The 18,294-nt window shown below is 37.5% G+C and overlaps 1 protein-coding gene across 1 annotated transcript in view; it reads right to left on the bottom strand.

Annotated features, from left to right (window-relative positions):
• Window positions 1-18,294, bottom strand: part of lrrc1 (leucine rich repeat containing 1) — a 45,518-nt gene that overhangs the window by 13,065 nt on the left and 14,159 nt on the right. The window contains exons 2-5 of the mRNA XM_026939470.3: window positions 14,305-14,422; window positions 11,428-11,506; window positions 10,465-10,554; window positions 4-60 (exon numbers count right to left, since the gene is read on the bottom strand). Coding sequence (XP_026795271.1) covers window positions 4-60; window positions 10,465-10,554; window positions 11,428-11,506; window positions 14,305-14,422 — 344 coding nt within the window. The remainder of the gene's footprint in view (window positions 1-3; window positions 61-10,464; window positions 10,555-11,427; window positions 11,507-14,304; window positions 14,423-18,294) is intronic.

Here is an 18,294-nt window from a genome sequence, read left to right as displayed (position 1 = left end):
TACTCGGGTAAATATGTTAGCATGTTCTCTCGGAGTTCCAGTGATACCAAGTTAATAAGGCTGAAAAGAAAAAAAAAGTCTAATTACAAATTCTATATATTTTAAATTAATATATATTATTTATATTTATTATAATAAATACAAATAATATTTATATACAATTTATATATATATATATATATATATATATATATATATATATATATATATATATATATATATATTATTTTAAATTAATATATTTTTTATATTTTGAATTATTACACCTATCTAAATGGGATTTATAAATAAAACATACACCATATATAAATATATAGATATAGATATATAGATATATAGGTTTAAAATAAAGTGGAGGCAAGTTAACTTGGCCGCACACTGCAACTTCACTAGACGTATACGCATGAAAATGTACATATTATCAACAGCAAAGCTGTCTTTGGAAACAACATTGTATGGACAAGAAGATGTCAAGATGAATGGAAAGCATGTAGCCTCCTCTGTAGATTAAAGTTCACCAGAAAAAACATGGCATACACTGCTGTAATTACAGGTCCATGTATATGTGGGTGGAAACAACATCAGAGGGCAAAAACATGTCAAACATATAACAAAGTAAAAGTTTCCATTCATTTAGAATATTTATTCATCTTGCACTTGCCTATACCCAAAGTGAGTTATAGGAGAGGCAGAATACAATCCAAGCATTAAGCTCAACTGAGGGTCTGAGCAACTGAGTAAAACTCAAGAGTGGAACAGTGAAACTATGGCACTCCTAGGATCTGAAGTTTAATCTATAAGGCTGATGTATGCTTCCAATCCAAACAGGCTTCTGACGAAACATGCACACCATGACTTTTTAGACTTAATGTGCTTATTATGTAGCCTAAGCATGAAGGATTTGTACATAGAACATGTTCAGGTTGGTAGGTACATGAAAGGTGTTTTCAATTCAAATATTAATAGCTCTGTATAATAATAGCTTTTAAATAAATGTTTAAATTTAAAGATATAGTCTATAATAGGGTGCATAAGAGTGGCTGATGATTCTTGTCTTTTCAAATAGTTTGCTTCATTTCGTCACAGAGGAATGTTTGGATTAATGAGGTTTCATTGTCTTAGATTAGTCGCTTTCCAGTTTTTAAAAGGTGATACATTTATGTCGTAGACTCCGTTAGCAAAATGAACGCAGAGTTGTTCACTCGTCTATTCAGTTCATATGTAAGGTATAAAACACAATGAGTCATGCTGTTGTAAGGCAGTAATCCACGCCAGGGTGGTGTGAAAGTGGTGGTACCACAATGATTACGTCAATGATTACAATTTTTTACGACAAGTCACGCTTTTAACAGTTTATAGTTACATTTAATGTTAAATGCAAGACAAGTTCGTTTCTGTTACCAGTAACCAGTTACCAGTTATAAATGGTCATTCCCTCAGCATTCCCTTTTTTCTCTCAAATCATCTCATCTGAAGTTAATAAGACAAAACACACAGCTTGTCATGGTAACGAGAATCCAAGAAAGTCCTCTCTCCTGAATATTCGCCCATGACGGAAAAGTTTTATACTGTTACAAAGCACAGACACCTGAGACTCCTTTCCATAAATGTTACTTAAACGCCTCCTTCCTCGTTAAATATTAATTTTTAATCTATTTATTACTAGCCTTAGATTATGTGGAGCGTCTGCCATATAATTCTCCGTTAATGAGCTGTTACTATAGAAACAATAATGCATCATGACAAGCTTATTAATATAAACTGGAACCCAGTCACAACCGTGTTGGTAGACAAAATTAATGCTCACTTTCTGATTCAACAGTTAATAAAGTTAATGTTAATAATTTCCTGAACTTTTTGTGAAGGAGCTTGTTCTTTTTTTTTTTTTTTTTTTTTTTTTTTTTTTTTTTTTTTTTTTTAAAGAGTAGCTACCCATTCATGTTTCAAGTTCTACTATGTACGCAGTTTGTTTCAAAAGGTCCCAGAATAAGGTCTTAGAAGCCCATAATTTCCCATTAAATATTCCCAGTAATTACCCATTACTCCTTGCTGCTTACAGCCTGCCCGTTATTTGATCACAAAGGCCATGAGCACTCTGTTTTTTTTTCCCCAAGTTTGTTTTGGGCTGCTCTTAGCAGCGGTTCTGAGAATGCATTAAGCAGGGTTGAGCTACAACTTCCCACCAAAAGAAAGGCCAGTAAATTCACTGTATAAAATTCATCTCAACTCCCAAAGCAGACAAAAACCCCTGAAAATTAAAAATACCCCAAACAGAAGCAACCAATTCGGCTTCAGCGTGCTTCAGCATACATCCAAACAGCACCACATCCAACACTCAAGTTATATCATCAGCGTGATTTAGTGAGTGTAAAAAGCCACAAAGTGCTTCCCTGGCTCAAAGTTCAGCTTAGTCACTATACAGCTATGAAACATTAAGATTTGAGCCATATGGAAAAAAAATAAAGTAGAGCTACAGACCTATTGAAGTCAAACACAAAGTAATCAGGAACACTGGCTCAAAGGGAATAAAAAAACCAATAAAATAAAAGAAGGATGTCTGGTAGGTTTTGTATAGAAATCATTGTTCTATACAAAACTCCATAAATGATATGCTTTATGAAAAAAAGAGTACGAACTTTCTGAGACTATAACTTTGACAGAAGGTGAAGAAGCAATTTTAAGCACTGATTCCAAACAATTGGCTTCAATAAGATGTTTTACTACACAACCATGTGACATTTACTCATTTAGCTGATACCTATATTCAAAGCGACTTACAATTGAGCTGAGAAGTTGAAGGTTAAAGTCCTTGCTCAAGGGCCCAAATGTGTGTGGGATTAATATCACAACCTGCTGATCAGACGCACAAAGCCTTAACCACTGAGGCACCACCAGCTCTAATACTGTACACTGTGCTCTAAACAGATACACAAAGATGCAAACAGATGCAACCCATTTTCCTCACATGGGCCTTTTCGATCTGAATCGAATTCTTACCTTAATTCTTTCCCTTTGTCATAAACCAAGAAGAAACAGCATGCCACATCTCAATCCAAACAGCCAAAACAAATCTGTGTATGTGGTAGCAACGGGGTACAACGACCTGGAATAGTAGTGACTTACTGATAAACGGTCTATGCTAGAAAGTATAAAGTTGCAAGGACAGATTCCAGTGTTGCCAAAGAGACACTCTTATAAGAATAGGGAGAAAAAAAACAATTTAAATTTATGACAATTTAATTTGTGCAGCTTAATTGCTAGAGCGATTTCTTGTGCTGAAGGGAGAACAGAGCAGTGCAAATCTACTGTGACTGGCCTTAAGGTTTCTTGTGTTCCATTTGCAATGAGAGGGATGGAATGGGGAGAAATAGGGCCTAAAAAAGCAACACACTGCCGGATTAAAAACACACAGTGCTGTGATTTATAGCTATAAATAATATCTCCTCGATGACGGGCTTAGCATCGATGTGAGTCAGATTGAGAGTTCATCCCAAACCCAGCCACTCTCACTATGATTAACTGAGAAAAGTCATGAAACAGTTTTGTTCTGAGACATAAACCTGAGCTGCTGCCAACAACAACATTTGGAACGATTCATTCAAAACCAGATAAACCTGGTGTTGGATTTGCATAATGAAAAGAAAAAAACACCTCAGGTCATCATAAGGCTTCGGGGAAATGCAAAAGAAATAAAATGCACTTTTGTCTAATCCGAACAAAAGTGGATACACGATTTGGCCACGGAACAATTTTCAGAATCAGGCCAAATTGCAGCTTCATGGGTCATTGTTTGACATGTATTGAGTGGAGCAGCAACCATCCTAACAATCTCCAAGCGAGCAGTCAGACTATTGGTAACATTTCTGACCTGTCAGAATTTTTGGTCAGCTGTCAGACAGTGTGAGCAGTCTCACTAACCATGGGGGTGTTAGCACGGCAACCAGAAAACCGTCAACAAAACAGCGTAACGAGGGTGCGAAATCCAGGTTTGTCAAGTTGTGTGGCAACAACATACATGCCTGTATGGTATTTCTTCTTCATCCTTCCATGACCAGCAACAAGAAATGAAAAAAAAAAATGTTGGCAGGAAACAGACGGTGCCTTTTATTTCAGGGGTGAGCGGTATAAGCTGTGCACTGAAACTGACAGATTGAGGGTTGAGAGGAAAAAAACAACTCTCTAAACTTTTAACTATTGAATTTTTACAGTAGACAGAACTGTCTATATGGGGCACATTTCATAGCGTGAGCACATGTATTATTTAGTGGCAAGACTGTAGGCTGGACCGGAGCAGTAATTCAAATGAGCAGTGCTGTGAAAGAATGCCAGACATTTGGTCTAATCCACATTTCTGTTAAACAGAGAGAATTAGATTCTTGATCCTTGATTATTTTACTATTCATAAAAGGAATAGCTTCATTTACAACAAGCGCTTTAGATGTAAGGCATCTAATATTCTAATTAATAATTGTATATATTAATAATTTTATGTTAATCTGATTACTAAAACAAACTTTTTGAGAACTTTTAAGAACATTTTTGTTTATGCTTAGCTCGGAGAACAGACCCAGCCTCAGAATGATGGAACCTGAGTGAGCTTACGGCAGCTAGCAGACGCTCAGTTTAGCCTGTTTGTCTGCTGCCTGGCCACAGCTCTGGATTCTCATCAATTAAGTAGTCCTGTTTTAAGATTATAATTTTTCAACAAGAATTAAGAGCAGCACTTTCCCAAGTGTTGGATACTGTCCCACCCTAAAAGGCCAGACCTGCCCTCAAGAGTACTCCAATTATATATAAAGCCCACAATGTTGTTTTCAGTGCACCACCTGGATAGCTACCAATTCAGAGACCATAACCTGTAAGATGCATCGTCATGCCACATTGGGATGGGGCCAGAACATCCTCTTGATATTTTCAGAGAGTACAGTATTCAAGTCTTTCAAATCATTAATTGTGAAATACATGCGAAATACATCTGTTCATCATCAAAGTCTGTTCAACAGCTCAAGCAACATGCACTGGCTTACATCACATAACATCCCATGCTTAATATCGGAGCATTTTTTTAAAATTTTGAGTATGTGCAAACGAGCATGGTACGAGACTGACACCCAATACCGGTATCAGTATCGCTGCATCTCTAATCACAATACACAAGATCATTATCATTCTCATTGTAATTACTTAAACTTTTTAAGTAATTGAATGTGTGCTTTGGGTCATTATTGTACTGAAAGCTAAATTTTCTTATCATCGTCAGCTGTCTAAAAGTGTCCTAAAATAGACTGGTGTTTGAAGCTACCCATGATTCCCTCTATCTTGACTAGAGCCCTAGTTCCAGCTGAAGAGAACCAGTCCCATAGTATAATGCTGCCACCACCATGCTTTTTCTCTTTTTTCCCTAAAACATTTCCCTAAAACATAAAACATATCATAACTAGAGCCCTAGGTCCCACTGAAGAGAAGCATATGAGAAGAGTATGATGCTGCCACCACCTTGCATCTTGAAACAGTACTGCTGATATGAAATCATTTCAGCTGACCTTCGCCTTGCCAAAATTCTAATGAAAAACAAACAGAAATGTTTTGGAAATAAAATACTTACAATAACCTGCTTGCATAAGTGTGCACACCCCTTAGCTAATACTCCGTTAATGCACCTTTTACTTGTAAGTACAGCACACAATATTCTTAGGTAAGAGTCTACCAACTTAGCACATCTCGATTTGGCAATTTTATTCCACACTTCCTTGCAAAATATTTTCCAGATTGATCAAATTGTGAAGGGATCTAGCGTGCACAGCCCTCTTCAAGTCATTCCCCAGGTTTTCGATCTGGGCTCTGATAGGGCCATTCCAAAATGTTGATCTGAAGCCATTCCTTTGTTGACTCGGATATGCGCTTGGGTCATTATTGTAGTGAATGATTTTCTCATCTTCAGCTGTCTAACAGTGTCCCAAAATAGATTGGTAGTTGGAGTTACCCATGATCCCCTCTATCTTGACTAGAGCCCTAGTTCCAGCTGAAGAGAAGCAGCCCCATAGTATGATGCTGCCACCACCATGCTTTTTCTCTTTTTTCCTTAAAACATTTCTATTTGTTTTTTCCCTTCAATTTTGTTGGTTGCTATATGACATTAAAGGATGTAAAAAGTTAAAAATCCGACATAAGTTATCTTGGTTGCATTTTTTACATTGCAAAAACCTGCTATTTTAACAGGTGTGTGTAGACTTTTTACAGCCACTGTAAATTATATGCTTGCTGCATCCTCCACATGTGTTGTTCCTGGCTTGAAATGCTACAAAAATATAATATTCATCATCTAAAAAGTGCATGAGATATACTTCAGCCTGCACCGTGCTGAAGTAAAGCGTTCTTGGGTTAAAAAAATGTTGCGTAAGTTCTAACTGCCACTGAGCTGAAGTGAAAATATCAATACAAATTAAGAACCTTATTTGATCATATGCAAAGTCACATCATTCCTGAGGTAAAACAGGAGCTTTGAAGTGCTTGCATGCTTGTTCATTATTAAAATCATTCCGTCACTTTGATGATGATGATGATGATGATGATGATGATCATTAGGTTTCAGGTCTTTGCTTCACACTGGTTCTTTCATGTAACTTCGTAGGCTGAAAGTACTCTCTGCTGGAAGCAGGTATGTCGAGTACCACTTCAAATCTGGAACCATTTTGCCGTGGACACTAATTAAGTGTTCGCAGATATCTTTGAAACCGGGCTTTCCAGATTAGAAACTTTTTTACACAAGCCCTACTGTGAATGTTTTTTAAATGTCAATCGGTGAACAGAATTATAGAATTGCTTTCTCCGTGAAGCTTCACATGTGGTTGTGCAGATTTTTGCTGAAAAGAAATTGTTTGTGCTGATTGGTATTACAGCGTTATATAGTATATATTAGTGGAAGTCAGTTACAGATTTAAAGATACTGACTTTAAATTATCCCATAATACAATACAATATGGACATGGCTGTCTTATGAGGCCTTGTAAACAGCTCAGCCTTTCTCTTGATGTAAACAAAGGTCCAAATAGAGGTCTACCTAAACAGCTTTCCGATAAATGGAATAACTATATAAGTCAAGTCCTGGTCCATGTGGGTTGCTGGCTGGGTGTGTGGTGGAAAAGGTTTAGCAAAGTGCAGCTTTATGCAAATGAATGTGGGTATGTGGCATCCAGCGAAAGAATGTGTCTTTGGACTCGGAGCTCATGTGCCACATTCGTAAAAAGCTACTGACACACACACTGTCAGAAAATACAGTACTGTGCAAAAGTCTTAGGCACCTTATATTTTTAGTACAAACTTTGTTATAGATTTGTATTTTATGACTTCTACATTACTGATTCAGTGCAAGAACATTTTAGATTCCAAACATTAGTTTTCAAGCACAAAATTAAATGTTACAGAAAAAGGTTTGTATGTCAGTAAAGAAAGCAGCAGATTACATAAGAGACACTTTTCAGAAAAAAAAATATAATGAAGGCTGCTGGGTTTTGCTGCAAAAATAAGAAGCAAGTGTGACAGTCAACGTCTCTAGAAGAACTGTGGCTGCTTCTGCAAGATGCTCAGTAACACTTACAGCTCATTTCCTTATAAAACTACACACACTGTACCTGAGACTACTATTTTTTTTTTAAAGCGAAGGATCATCACACCAAATATTGACTTTGTTTCATTTATTACTGTTTACTGCTCTTTATAGTATTTTTTTTAATGTTGAAACATTTAATTTCATTATTTTTCAAGGCATCTTTGCTCTACAGCCTTTCTTTGCACATGCCTAAGACTTTTGCACAGTACTGTATATAATCACATAATTTATCCAGATGACAAATCTTCCAAATCTGTCTAATAATGTCAAATCTCCCATGAGTACACAGCAGCTACATGCAGCTCAATGCTGGACTTTAAAAGATGCTTAAATATGATGCTTAAATAAGATGCTTAAATATGCTTAAAAAAAAAAAAAAAGAATATAAATATATATATATATATATATATATATATATATATATATATACAGTGAGAGTAAAAAGTATTTGATCCCTTGCTGATTTTGTTGGTTTGCCCACTAATAAAGACATGATCATTCTATACTTTTAATGGTAGATGTATTCTAACATGGAGAGACAGAATATCAAAACGAAAATCCAGAAAATAACTTTAAAGAATATATTTTAATTGATTTGTATTTCATTGAGGAAAATAAGTATTTGATCCCTCTAGCCAAAAGCACTTAATACTTGGTGGCACAGCCTTTGTTTGCAAGCACAGCGGACAGACGTTTGTTGTAGTTAACCACAAGGTTAGCACACATATCAGGGGGAATTTTGGCCCACTCTTCTTTGCAGATCCTCTCTAAATCATTAAGGTTGGTGGGCTGTCGCTTGGCAACTCGGACCTTCAGCTCCCTCCATAGATTTTCGATTGGATTGAGGTCTGGAGACTGGCTGGGCCACTCCATGACCTTAATGTGGTTCTTCTTGAGCCACTCCTTTGTTGCCTTTGCTGTATGCTTCGGGTCGTTGTCATATTGGAAGACCCAACCACGGCCCATTTTCAACTTCCTGGCAGAGGGGAGGAGGTTGTCCCTCAGGACTGCACGGTACATGGCTCCATCCATCTTCCCACTGATGCGGTGAAGTAGCCCTGTGCCCTTGGCAGAGAAACACCCCCAAAACATAATGCTTCCACCTCCATGCTTGACGGTGGGCACAGTGTTCCTGGGGTCATAGGCAGCATTTTTCTTCCTCCACACATGACGAGTAGAGTTTAGGCCAAATAGTTCAATTTTGGTCTCGTCTGACCACAGAAGCTTCTCCCAATCACTTTGTACATCTTTGAGGTGATCATTGGCATACTTTAGGCAGGCCTCCACATGTGCCTTCTTAAGCAGGGGTACCTTTCGGGCACTGCAGGATTTTAATCCATTGCGGCGCAAAGTGTTGCCAATTGTTTTCCTGGTGACTGTGGTCCCAGCTGCCTTGAGGTCATTCACTAACTCCCGCTGTGTGGTTGCAGGCCGATTTCTCACAGTTCTCATGATCATTGCCACCCCACGAGGTGAAATCTTCTGTGGAGCACCAGACCGAGGTCTATTGATGGTCATGTTATACTTCTTAAATTTTCTCACAATTGCACCAATCGTTGTTACTTTAATACCCAGCATCTTGCTAATGTTTTTGTAGCCCATTCCAGATTTGTGCAGGTCAACAATCCTGTCTCTGAGGTCCTGAGAGAGTTCTTTGGTCTTACTCATGTTGGAGAGTTTGGAATCTGTCTGATTGTCTGATTCTGTGAACAGGTGTCTTTCATACAGGTGATTAGTTAGAACAGGTGTCTTCAATTCAGGTAACAAGTTGATTGGGAGTGTCTAACTGGTCTGTGAAAGCCAGAACTCCTAATGCATACTAGGGGATCAAATACTTATTTCCCTCAATGAAATACAAATCAATTAATATATATTCTTTAAAGTTATTTTCTGGATTTTCTTTTTGATATTCTGTCTCTCCATGTTAGAATACATCTACCATTAAAAGTATAGAATGATCATGTCTTTATTAGTGGGCAAACCAACAAAATCAGCAAGGGATCAAATACTTTTTACTCTCACTGTATATATATATATGCCAATGATAATTCAATTCCTGTAAGTGGCTAGAGGAACGCAGTTCTTTGAAAATAAAGCAATCAGATTGTGAGAGGCTCCCATCTGATTGCATGCAAGATAGAGCAAAGAAGTTAGCGGAAATTACACAGGAAATGAACAGAGTCATGGCATGATGAGAGAGATCGAGAGAGACAGAGGGAAACAGAACCGGCATATAAATATCCCAAAAGTGCCAAATGAATGACACATTTACTGCAGAAACATTAAACATAACATGTACAAACAGTGGCAGGCTGCCAAAGAGAAAGTGGTTTTAACTGACAGCTTGGACATAAAGATTATATTAAAAAAAAAAAAAGAAAGAAAATCTCGATCCACCAATTGTCAATGTTGATTCTTGGCTGTGTCAAGCGAAAACAAAAATGCCAAATATCATTGTGCCAAATATATTAAAACTGTCAGTTAAAAGACTAGCTATTGTTGCAGGAAAGTTTACTTACAGCTCTCAAACTGTGAAAAGGTTATGGAAAATATTTTATCAAATGTTGGAAAGGAAGTTTTAAAAAAAGACGGCTTGGGAAAAACTGTGGTCATGGTGTCAGGTCTCATGAAACGTCCATCAATTCAAAATTCAGCAGATTAAGTTGAGAAGAAGGACCAGCAGCTCATACAAAAAAGCCTGATAAATCAGCTATTGTTAAAATTCAGACAATGTCCCTCAGGGAGTCATTAACAATATGCATAATCATCGAGTCTGCTTTAAGCTGTACAGCGATATCTGTGCTTTTTTTCCTCCCTTAACATTTTGTCAGCAGGCAAAAGGGAAATGTGCTTACTTTCCAATGTTATCAGGAAGCGCTTGTAAAGAAATGTCATTGATGGAAAGGCATGTGAGGTTCCGCAATTCAGCAAAGCTCTCTGGCAATCTGGGGAAAAAAAAGAGAGAGAGAGAGAGAGAGAGAGAGAGAGAGAGAGAGACTTTATTACTACAATATTACAAGGTTTTATGTGGTGGATTGAAAACAATAAAATACTGAGACTAAACCTAATCCCTATAAAAAGGATGAAAAGTTGTAATAATGCAAACAGCTGACATTGGACATAAACAGTGATTAACGCAAGCACTGAAAAGATGAAAATAATCCGTTTCTTACTGTTCGACACATACATGTCAGTATAGACTATCTAAAATCCTGAAAAAGTGTAAAACATGGAAGCATGTGCCTGTGATCGACAGCCAATAACAGCGCTAACACTACGGCAGAGTGGACAAACAAAACTGATCAAGAAAATTGATCCGATCCAAAATCAGTTTTGAAAACCAAACGATGCAATTATCAGTATATCACAGTAACCACAGCCAAGTCACAGGTCCATTAGGGTTCTATTAAGACCAAAAGTAGCACATACACACATGGTAAACAGCTCAATCAGTGCGAGGACACTTGTGCTAATCATGCAAAAAGTAGCAGCAATCCAGAAAAAGATGTGCAATCACCTTAAATCAGAAACCATAGTTCTCATAAATATAGTAAGAGAGCTGATGAAAAGGCCGAATCATGAATGCACAGATAGATTAAAATGAAATCAAAAGTAATTTAGATGGAGGAAAATGCACACAAAATGCACACAGCTGCTATATTATCAGGCCCAACTGATGAAAAGAACGATGATAATAATAAAGCATGTCAATCACTTGGAAAAAAAAAAAAAAATCTAACCAATTATTTGCCAACTGCAGTCTGAGGTTGATGTGTTCAATGTTTGTGTGTTAAGTGTAACATCCATCTTTCATTTACCTTGTCAAAGGGTTGCCACTAAAGTCTGCTACTTGAAGGGCTTTGCAATAGGAAATGTTTTCAGGAATCTCGATAATGTCTGCAGAAAATAGAACACAGAGGAAAAAAGTAGTTACAGTCGTAATAAGGGCACCCAGTTACAACATAATTTACTTGACTATTTTAATCTAATCAAGAATGCAAAGCATCTATCTGTAGCAGGGAGTGTACACTGATTCAGAAGCAGGTCAAAGTTCAATTCAGATTGCTATAAATGTTTAACAAAAGCGCTTGGAGTCAGCCTCGGCATTAATGCAACACGAGACACGAAACACCAAACAGACTCGAGGGAAACGGCCATTTAAATCCATCTGCGCCGCCGCAAATTACGGCACGGCCTCGCCAAACATGGAGTCCAGGTTGTAAAATTGCCGTATGAAACTTGAAAATAGTGAACAGAAAAGGGGTAATTATCATCCCGGCCATGTTCCCAGCAGAGAAATATTCTCAGTGATGTCAGTGCCATAGCTAATCTCAGAGGGTTTAAAATAAAAAAATAAAATTAAAAAAAAACCCAGAGAAGATGCAAAAAATATGCAGGGTGTGTGCAAGCAAGTGTGTGGGAACCAATTCTAAAGGGAAAGAGCTGCTATTTAGAATAATAATGCCTCCTGTAAAAGAAAAAAAGTCCTGATCAAAATAACACGGAGGAACGTATGTAAAAGGTATGATTACTTTAAAGATTTGGTATATGAAAGTTTTTAAAATGTTAATGATCCCTTAGTGTTATACTGTCTGAAAAGTGTGACTTCCTTACACAGAGAAAACCGAGATCATAATTCCTCGCAGTAATCCATGAGCTCATCTTCAAACAGGATTTTTTTTAATTTAATCTCCTAGAACACAGGCTAAACCTGAAATATTTTATATTCAGTATATACTTCCTTGCATAAGTATCCCTCCCTTGAACTTCAATGGGTCATGAAGCTACACAAAGTAGCCTCAAATATTGATGTGATACAAAAATCTATACGGTTTGCAAAATCATTTACAAATAAAATAAAATAAAAAACACACAAAAGTTGTGACTGCATAAGTATTCACCCCAGAGAAGCACCCAAGAGGTCAAGGGTCACTCTGAAGGAGCTGGAGATATCCACAGCTCAGATGGCCTGCACACTCCAATAAGCTGGGCTTTAAGGAGGAGTGGTGAGCCTTATGAAATCCCATTTGGAGTTTACCGAAAGACATGTTATAGACTCCGCAAACATGGAAAAAAGATTCTCTGATTTAATAAGACAAAAATCGAACTTTTTGACCTTGGCACAACGCGCTATGTTTGGCAGAAACCCAACACTGCTCATCACGGTGAGAACAGTGAAGCATGGTGGTGGTAGCATCGTGCTGAGTTAACCTTTTGGCCTTTTTGTAGAATCATTGATTTATCCCTTCCTTACCAGGTCAATAACTTTTGCCTCCTTTAGGCAGAGTCATGCTTGTGCCATAGTTTTTCCATTTCTTCATAACAAATTTAATAATGCTCCATGGGACATTCAAAGTTTGGGGTATTTTTTTTTTTTTTTTTAATAAACAAACCTGATTGATACTTTTCTTGTTTTTATAGCTACTTGGTCTTCCGTTTGCTGTTCATTTTTATAGCTACTTGGTCTTCTGTATGTATATTGAGCTCACATGACAATTTAATTGCACACAGATGGACCCCCTTCAACTATATATGTGACTTCTGATGGCAACAGAACTAATTTAGGGGTTTCAAACCAATGGGGGTGAATACTTATGCAATCCCAACTTGTGGCCTTTTTTTCTGTAAATAGCAAAATACCTAGATTCTTTTCCACTCATAGCAATATTATGACTATGTTGGGTAGGTTCATGACATATAATCCCAATAAAGTCCTAATTGTAACACTATAAAATGTGGAAAACTTTAAGGGGGTGAATACTTATGCAAGCCACTGTATATGTTCACTAAACATACCAGAACATAATCATGTTCAAAAGTAATTATCATATACCTGTCATCAGTGAAGTGATTCTGATTAACCCTAAATAAACCTCAGGTGTTTCAGTAGGATTTTCTTGACATCTTCTTTGTTTCATCTAACTGCTGAAGTCATAGTCCACAAAGAGCTTACAAAGATATCGATCAGGAGGGGGGTGCAAATAATTTCCAAAACATCAGACGTACCATGGAAATCCATGACTGCCATCATCAACAAAAAAATGAAGAAAAATGGGGCACCACAGTGACATTTAAAAGAACAGGACGTCCCTCCAAAATTGATAAAAGGACAAGAAGAAAATTTGTCAGGGAAGCTGCCAAGAGACCTACAGCAACATTAAAGGAGCTGCAGGAATATCTGGCAAGTACTGGTCACTTCCTGTATGTGACAACAAACTCTTGTATTCTTCACATGGGCTTTGCTGTAGGGTGGCAAGAAGGAAGCCCTTTCTCCTAAAAACAAGACAAAAAAAAAAAAAAAAAAACATCCAAACTCACCTAAATTCTGCCAAACCACATGGTCTGGTGAGGCCAAGGGAGAAGTTTTTTTTTTTGGCATAAAAATTATAAAAAAATATATCTTTGGCACAAAAACAAGACAACTTATCATCCAGAGAACAGCATACCCCTGGTAAAGCATGGTGGTGGCAGCATCATGCTTTGGGGATGCTTGTCTTCAGCTGGGACTGGGGTTCTAGTCAGGATAGAGGGAATCATGAACAGCTCCAAATACCAATCTATTTTGGCACAAAACCTCTGTTTGGAACTGTAATTCTTGTTATACTGTATGTATGGTTTCACACTATGCTCACCTAAGAATATTCCCTGAAAGTGACTGCCTAAGAAGGAGGAAAGGAGAAAGCAGGTTCTCTTACCGTTGCGCGAGACGTCGAGCTCTACAAGCTGCATGAAGTTGGCTATCTCAGGAGGAAGTCTCTGGATCTCGTTGTCGCTCAGGCCCAGCTTTCTTAACTTCACCAGCTGGAAGAATTGCTAAAAAACAGCAAGCAAATGTTGAGTCTCTGCTTCAAAGAAAACAATTTTTACGAGTAGTGAACAGCAATTAAATCCTATTCTCCATCTCACACTTATCTATTCAGATCAGTCCTCCTACTCCTCAAAGGCCAAAGCCATTAGCTATGTTTCCTTACAGACAGTTCTCATATTTTAAGTCAATTTCCAAGAAGTAGACAACGTGCCTTTTTAAAGACAAAGCAACAAGAGCAATCAAAAGCACAAATTATTAAAAAAAAAAATTTCCCTTCTGAAATAAATGAGCTCTGTAGCAGAGACTGAAACGCACTAATCATGTATTCAAAAAAATCATAGTCTTGAATACGGCAAGTGCATAGGTACATTTCCTTCAAAACAAATTCCAAATTATCATCAAAAGATGCTGAATATTCCATTGTACACATCAACTAATCAGCTAATTATCACACCACGTACAAGCAGCACAAACAGTCAGTGAGTCGTTGAAGCATAAACCAATCCAGAAAATGTCTGTAGACAGGTCATGATCGATTCCTTTCCCAAAAAGAACAGTTCAGCAATTAAGATTGTCCAGTGGCCTGGCAAAAACAGCTCTGTGTATCCCTCCACTGCTGATGTAATCAGCCATTTAACTCTTGATCTGCCCTACTTCTACAATTCCTCTACAGTGGATTGCATCACAACTGAAGTCTTAACCACCATTAGAGGAACTATACAGATGTAACCTGGCTTCTATTTGAATGGAAGTGATTTGAAGCCTAACAGGAAGTGTGTAATTAAACCTTACAAAGCCATCCAGGTCCCGGCATGTAACAACACATAGCCCAGACTTTCATTCAGTTAATAATAAGGTGCATTATTATTATTATTCAGAACCTAAAGTGTCTAGTTGCCTTAATAAACACCCGAAAGGTTAACAAAAGAAAAGGAAATGCAGCTTTTTTGTTGTGCTCCAACACCACTCCTCTCTGTGTCACACAGTAGTTCTGTCTGTCAGTACATACATAATAGCGTAGATAAATAAAATATATTATTAAAATAGTTATATAGCCTGTGATATTGCCTTCAATTCCCACTATAAACAACCTTTAATTCGCAACCTGAGAAAGTGGAAGAATTGAATTTGTTTTTCAGGGTATCTATGATTCTCCAGGCTCTCAGGGAAACCTGCTAGTCGTCAGAGGCTACGTGCACAACTCACACATTCAAAGTAAATGATTAAATCCTATTTAATGCAGAAGATTCGAAACAACCGTTGCTCTTAATAGGCATGTGCTAGCTTTGTGCATGTCACCACATGACATATGACTTGGTGTCTCTGATAAGAGACAATGAGACTCTTCAGAATTGGCCTATCACAGACTATTATCATAAATATAATGACAATGAGTAATTTCATTGTTGATTTTATGCCACTTTTACAAGATGAGCACTGCAATAATGCCCATGCAACGGCATTTATCAACAAAGAACAGAATCAAGTTTATTTGTCTTTTAAGTACTATTCAGAGGGGATAAGATATGTCTGGTAATGTCTGCTGCCGGAGGATGTCTGTAGGAATTATGATCGATTCACACGGGAATAGTGATTTCTGTGTAATATCACAGAGATGGGAGTGTTTTCACAATGTACATATGCTTGTCACACTAAAAATTCTGTGTGTATTTTAATGCAAACTCATTGCATTGTCCTTTATTATAAGCATTTGGTTCCCAAAAAAAGTGATACATACAGTGAAATGTCTCAGTGCGGTTATAGGAAATATAAACACTCTCGGAACGCCGCTCGACCAATCAGATTAGTGGACCGGAACTAACTGTTCTATAAGCGAATCTTTACCAACATGTCAGTTCAGACAGGATATGTATTACCTAGGGTTATTTCTATGTTGTAGGGTGGCGAATAGGAAGCCCTTGCTCTTGAAAAAACATCCAAACCCACCTAAATTTTGCCAAACCACTTGGCAAATTGTGTTACGGTCAGCTGAGACCAAAGTAGACGTTTATTCGGGCATATTTTGAAAATATATCTTCAGCAAAAAAACAAGACAACTTATCATCCAAAGAACACCATACCCATGGTAAAGCATGGTGGTGGCAGCATCATGCAATAGTGATGCTTGTCTTCAGCTGGGACTGGGGCTCTAGTCAGGATAGAGGGAATCATGAACAGCTCCTATCTGTCCAATCTATTTTGGCACAAAATCTGCAGGGTTCTGTGAGACAGCTGGAGATGAAGACAAATTTCACCTTCAAGCACGTTGCCATTTTTTATATCCACTGTAAATCTTGTTATACGATAATGTATGATTGGACACTATGTGCACCTAAGAATACCCACTGAAAGTGCATGAATTCATAAGCAGCCTAATAAAGTGGAAAGGAAAAACCAGGTTCAGACAGGATATGTATTACCTGAGGTTATTTCTACTGGTCAATCCCTGCTACTAAAATCCCAGAGATTCTCCATTAATAATTACATGACTCCACTCCTTCATGTCAAACTAGTCCAATGTGAATAGGGTGTTAGACTTTAATTAAAAAAAAAAAAAAAAATGGAAAGGAAAGACTTTTCTAAGCAATGCACTACAGCAAACCTTCGCAAATAATTTATTATTCTGTACTAAACCTTGGCATCTACAGCGGGTTTTAAAGAAAGTGGCTACATGACACTTAATTATTTTTACTTGATTTTTTTCTCTGAGAGATTACTATATTCTGTAATTAAACAGGATTTATGCGTAGGCAAGACGTAACCTGAGGGCATGTGAGAAATAAATGCAGTAAGAATTAAAGTGTACCTAAAGGTGCGAATAGCACTTATACGGATTAGATGGCACATTTCATATATCTGCCATTTTATACTTCTGAATAACTGCAATCTTTTTAGCTGAATAATGCAGAGATCCTCCACTCCAGCAGCTCACACCAACCAAAAACACATCACGGATTCGTTTCGCGTGAACGTACTGCGTGAGGAACGCAATCCTTAACTGTCATGACACGCTGCCGTTAGAAGACTATGCTGAGCCACTCTTTCTCAGGAATTTAATGCTAATTTATGCTAATAAAAAGCGTAACTAACACACAGGCAGAGGAGAGGGAACTCGAGAAGGATTGCGGGTGAAAAAGTGATGAGGTTCCTGCAGGTTTTCTTGTTATTCTTTTTCTGTTCAAGACTAGCAATGAGTTAAAGCTGCTATCAAACTCGTACACAACATGGACACGTGATTATAATGCACAATGAGGCCGAAGAGCTTACAAAGCAGCAGTTCCCTGAGTCATTAAAGAAAAAAAAAAAAAATCTCAGATGCTGTCTGGCTTGGCGGAAGAAAAAAACAATTTAGTTCCTTATCAGACAGCGTCACGCCCATCCTTGTGTTTGAGTAGATGGCCATAGGCATGTCACAAAGAGAGGTGCAGATAAGCCTAGGAGCAAGTAAGAAGAAATAGACACAACAACACTGTTAAACCAGAGCACTCACGCTGGCTCTTTAGCTAGAAGGTTAACATTTGCTTGCTTTAAAGTTTTAATTTTATATCTGGATTTCTATAAAGCTGCTTTTGTGACGGTGTCCGTTGTTAAATGCGCTTTATGAATTGGTTTGCAGCTAACAAATATTCCCAATTTGCAATTTGCAAAAGATTAAAGGTGTTATGGTTTGAAATTTTCAAGGTATGATAATCCATCCTAACAATATCACAATATCAATCAGCCATTTACACAGACAGAGACATTCCTGGAGTAAAAAATTAAACAAAATATTTATTATGAAAATGTTTTTGCACATCCTTATATCCATAACGAAAAAACCAAAAGGTTCGAATCCCCGACTTCTATTTGCATGGCCATTAAATATATTTAGGCTTTA

Source organism: Pangasianodon hypophthalmus, chromosome 3 (genome assembly GCF_027358585.1).
Source record: "Pangasianodon hypophthalmus isolate fPanHyp1 chromosome 3, fPanHyp1.pri, whole genome shotgun sequence".
Lineage (NCBI taxonomy): Eukaryota > Metazoa > Chordata > Actinopteri > Siluriformes > Pangasiidae > Pangasianodon > Pangasianodon hypophthalmus.
The sequence above is the reverse complement of the archived record's forward strand: the minus strand, read 5'-3'. Positions and strand labels throughout refer to the sequence as shown.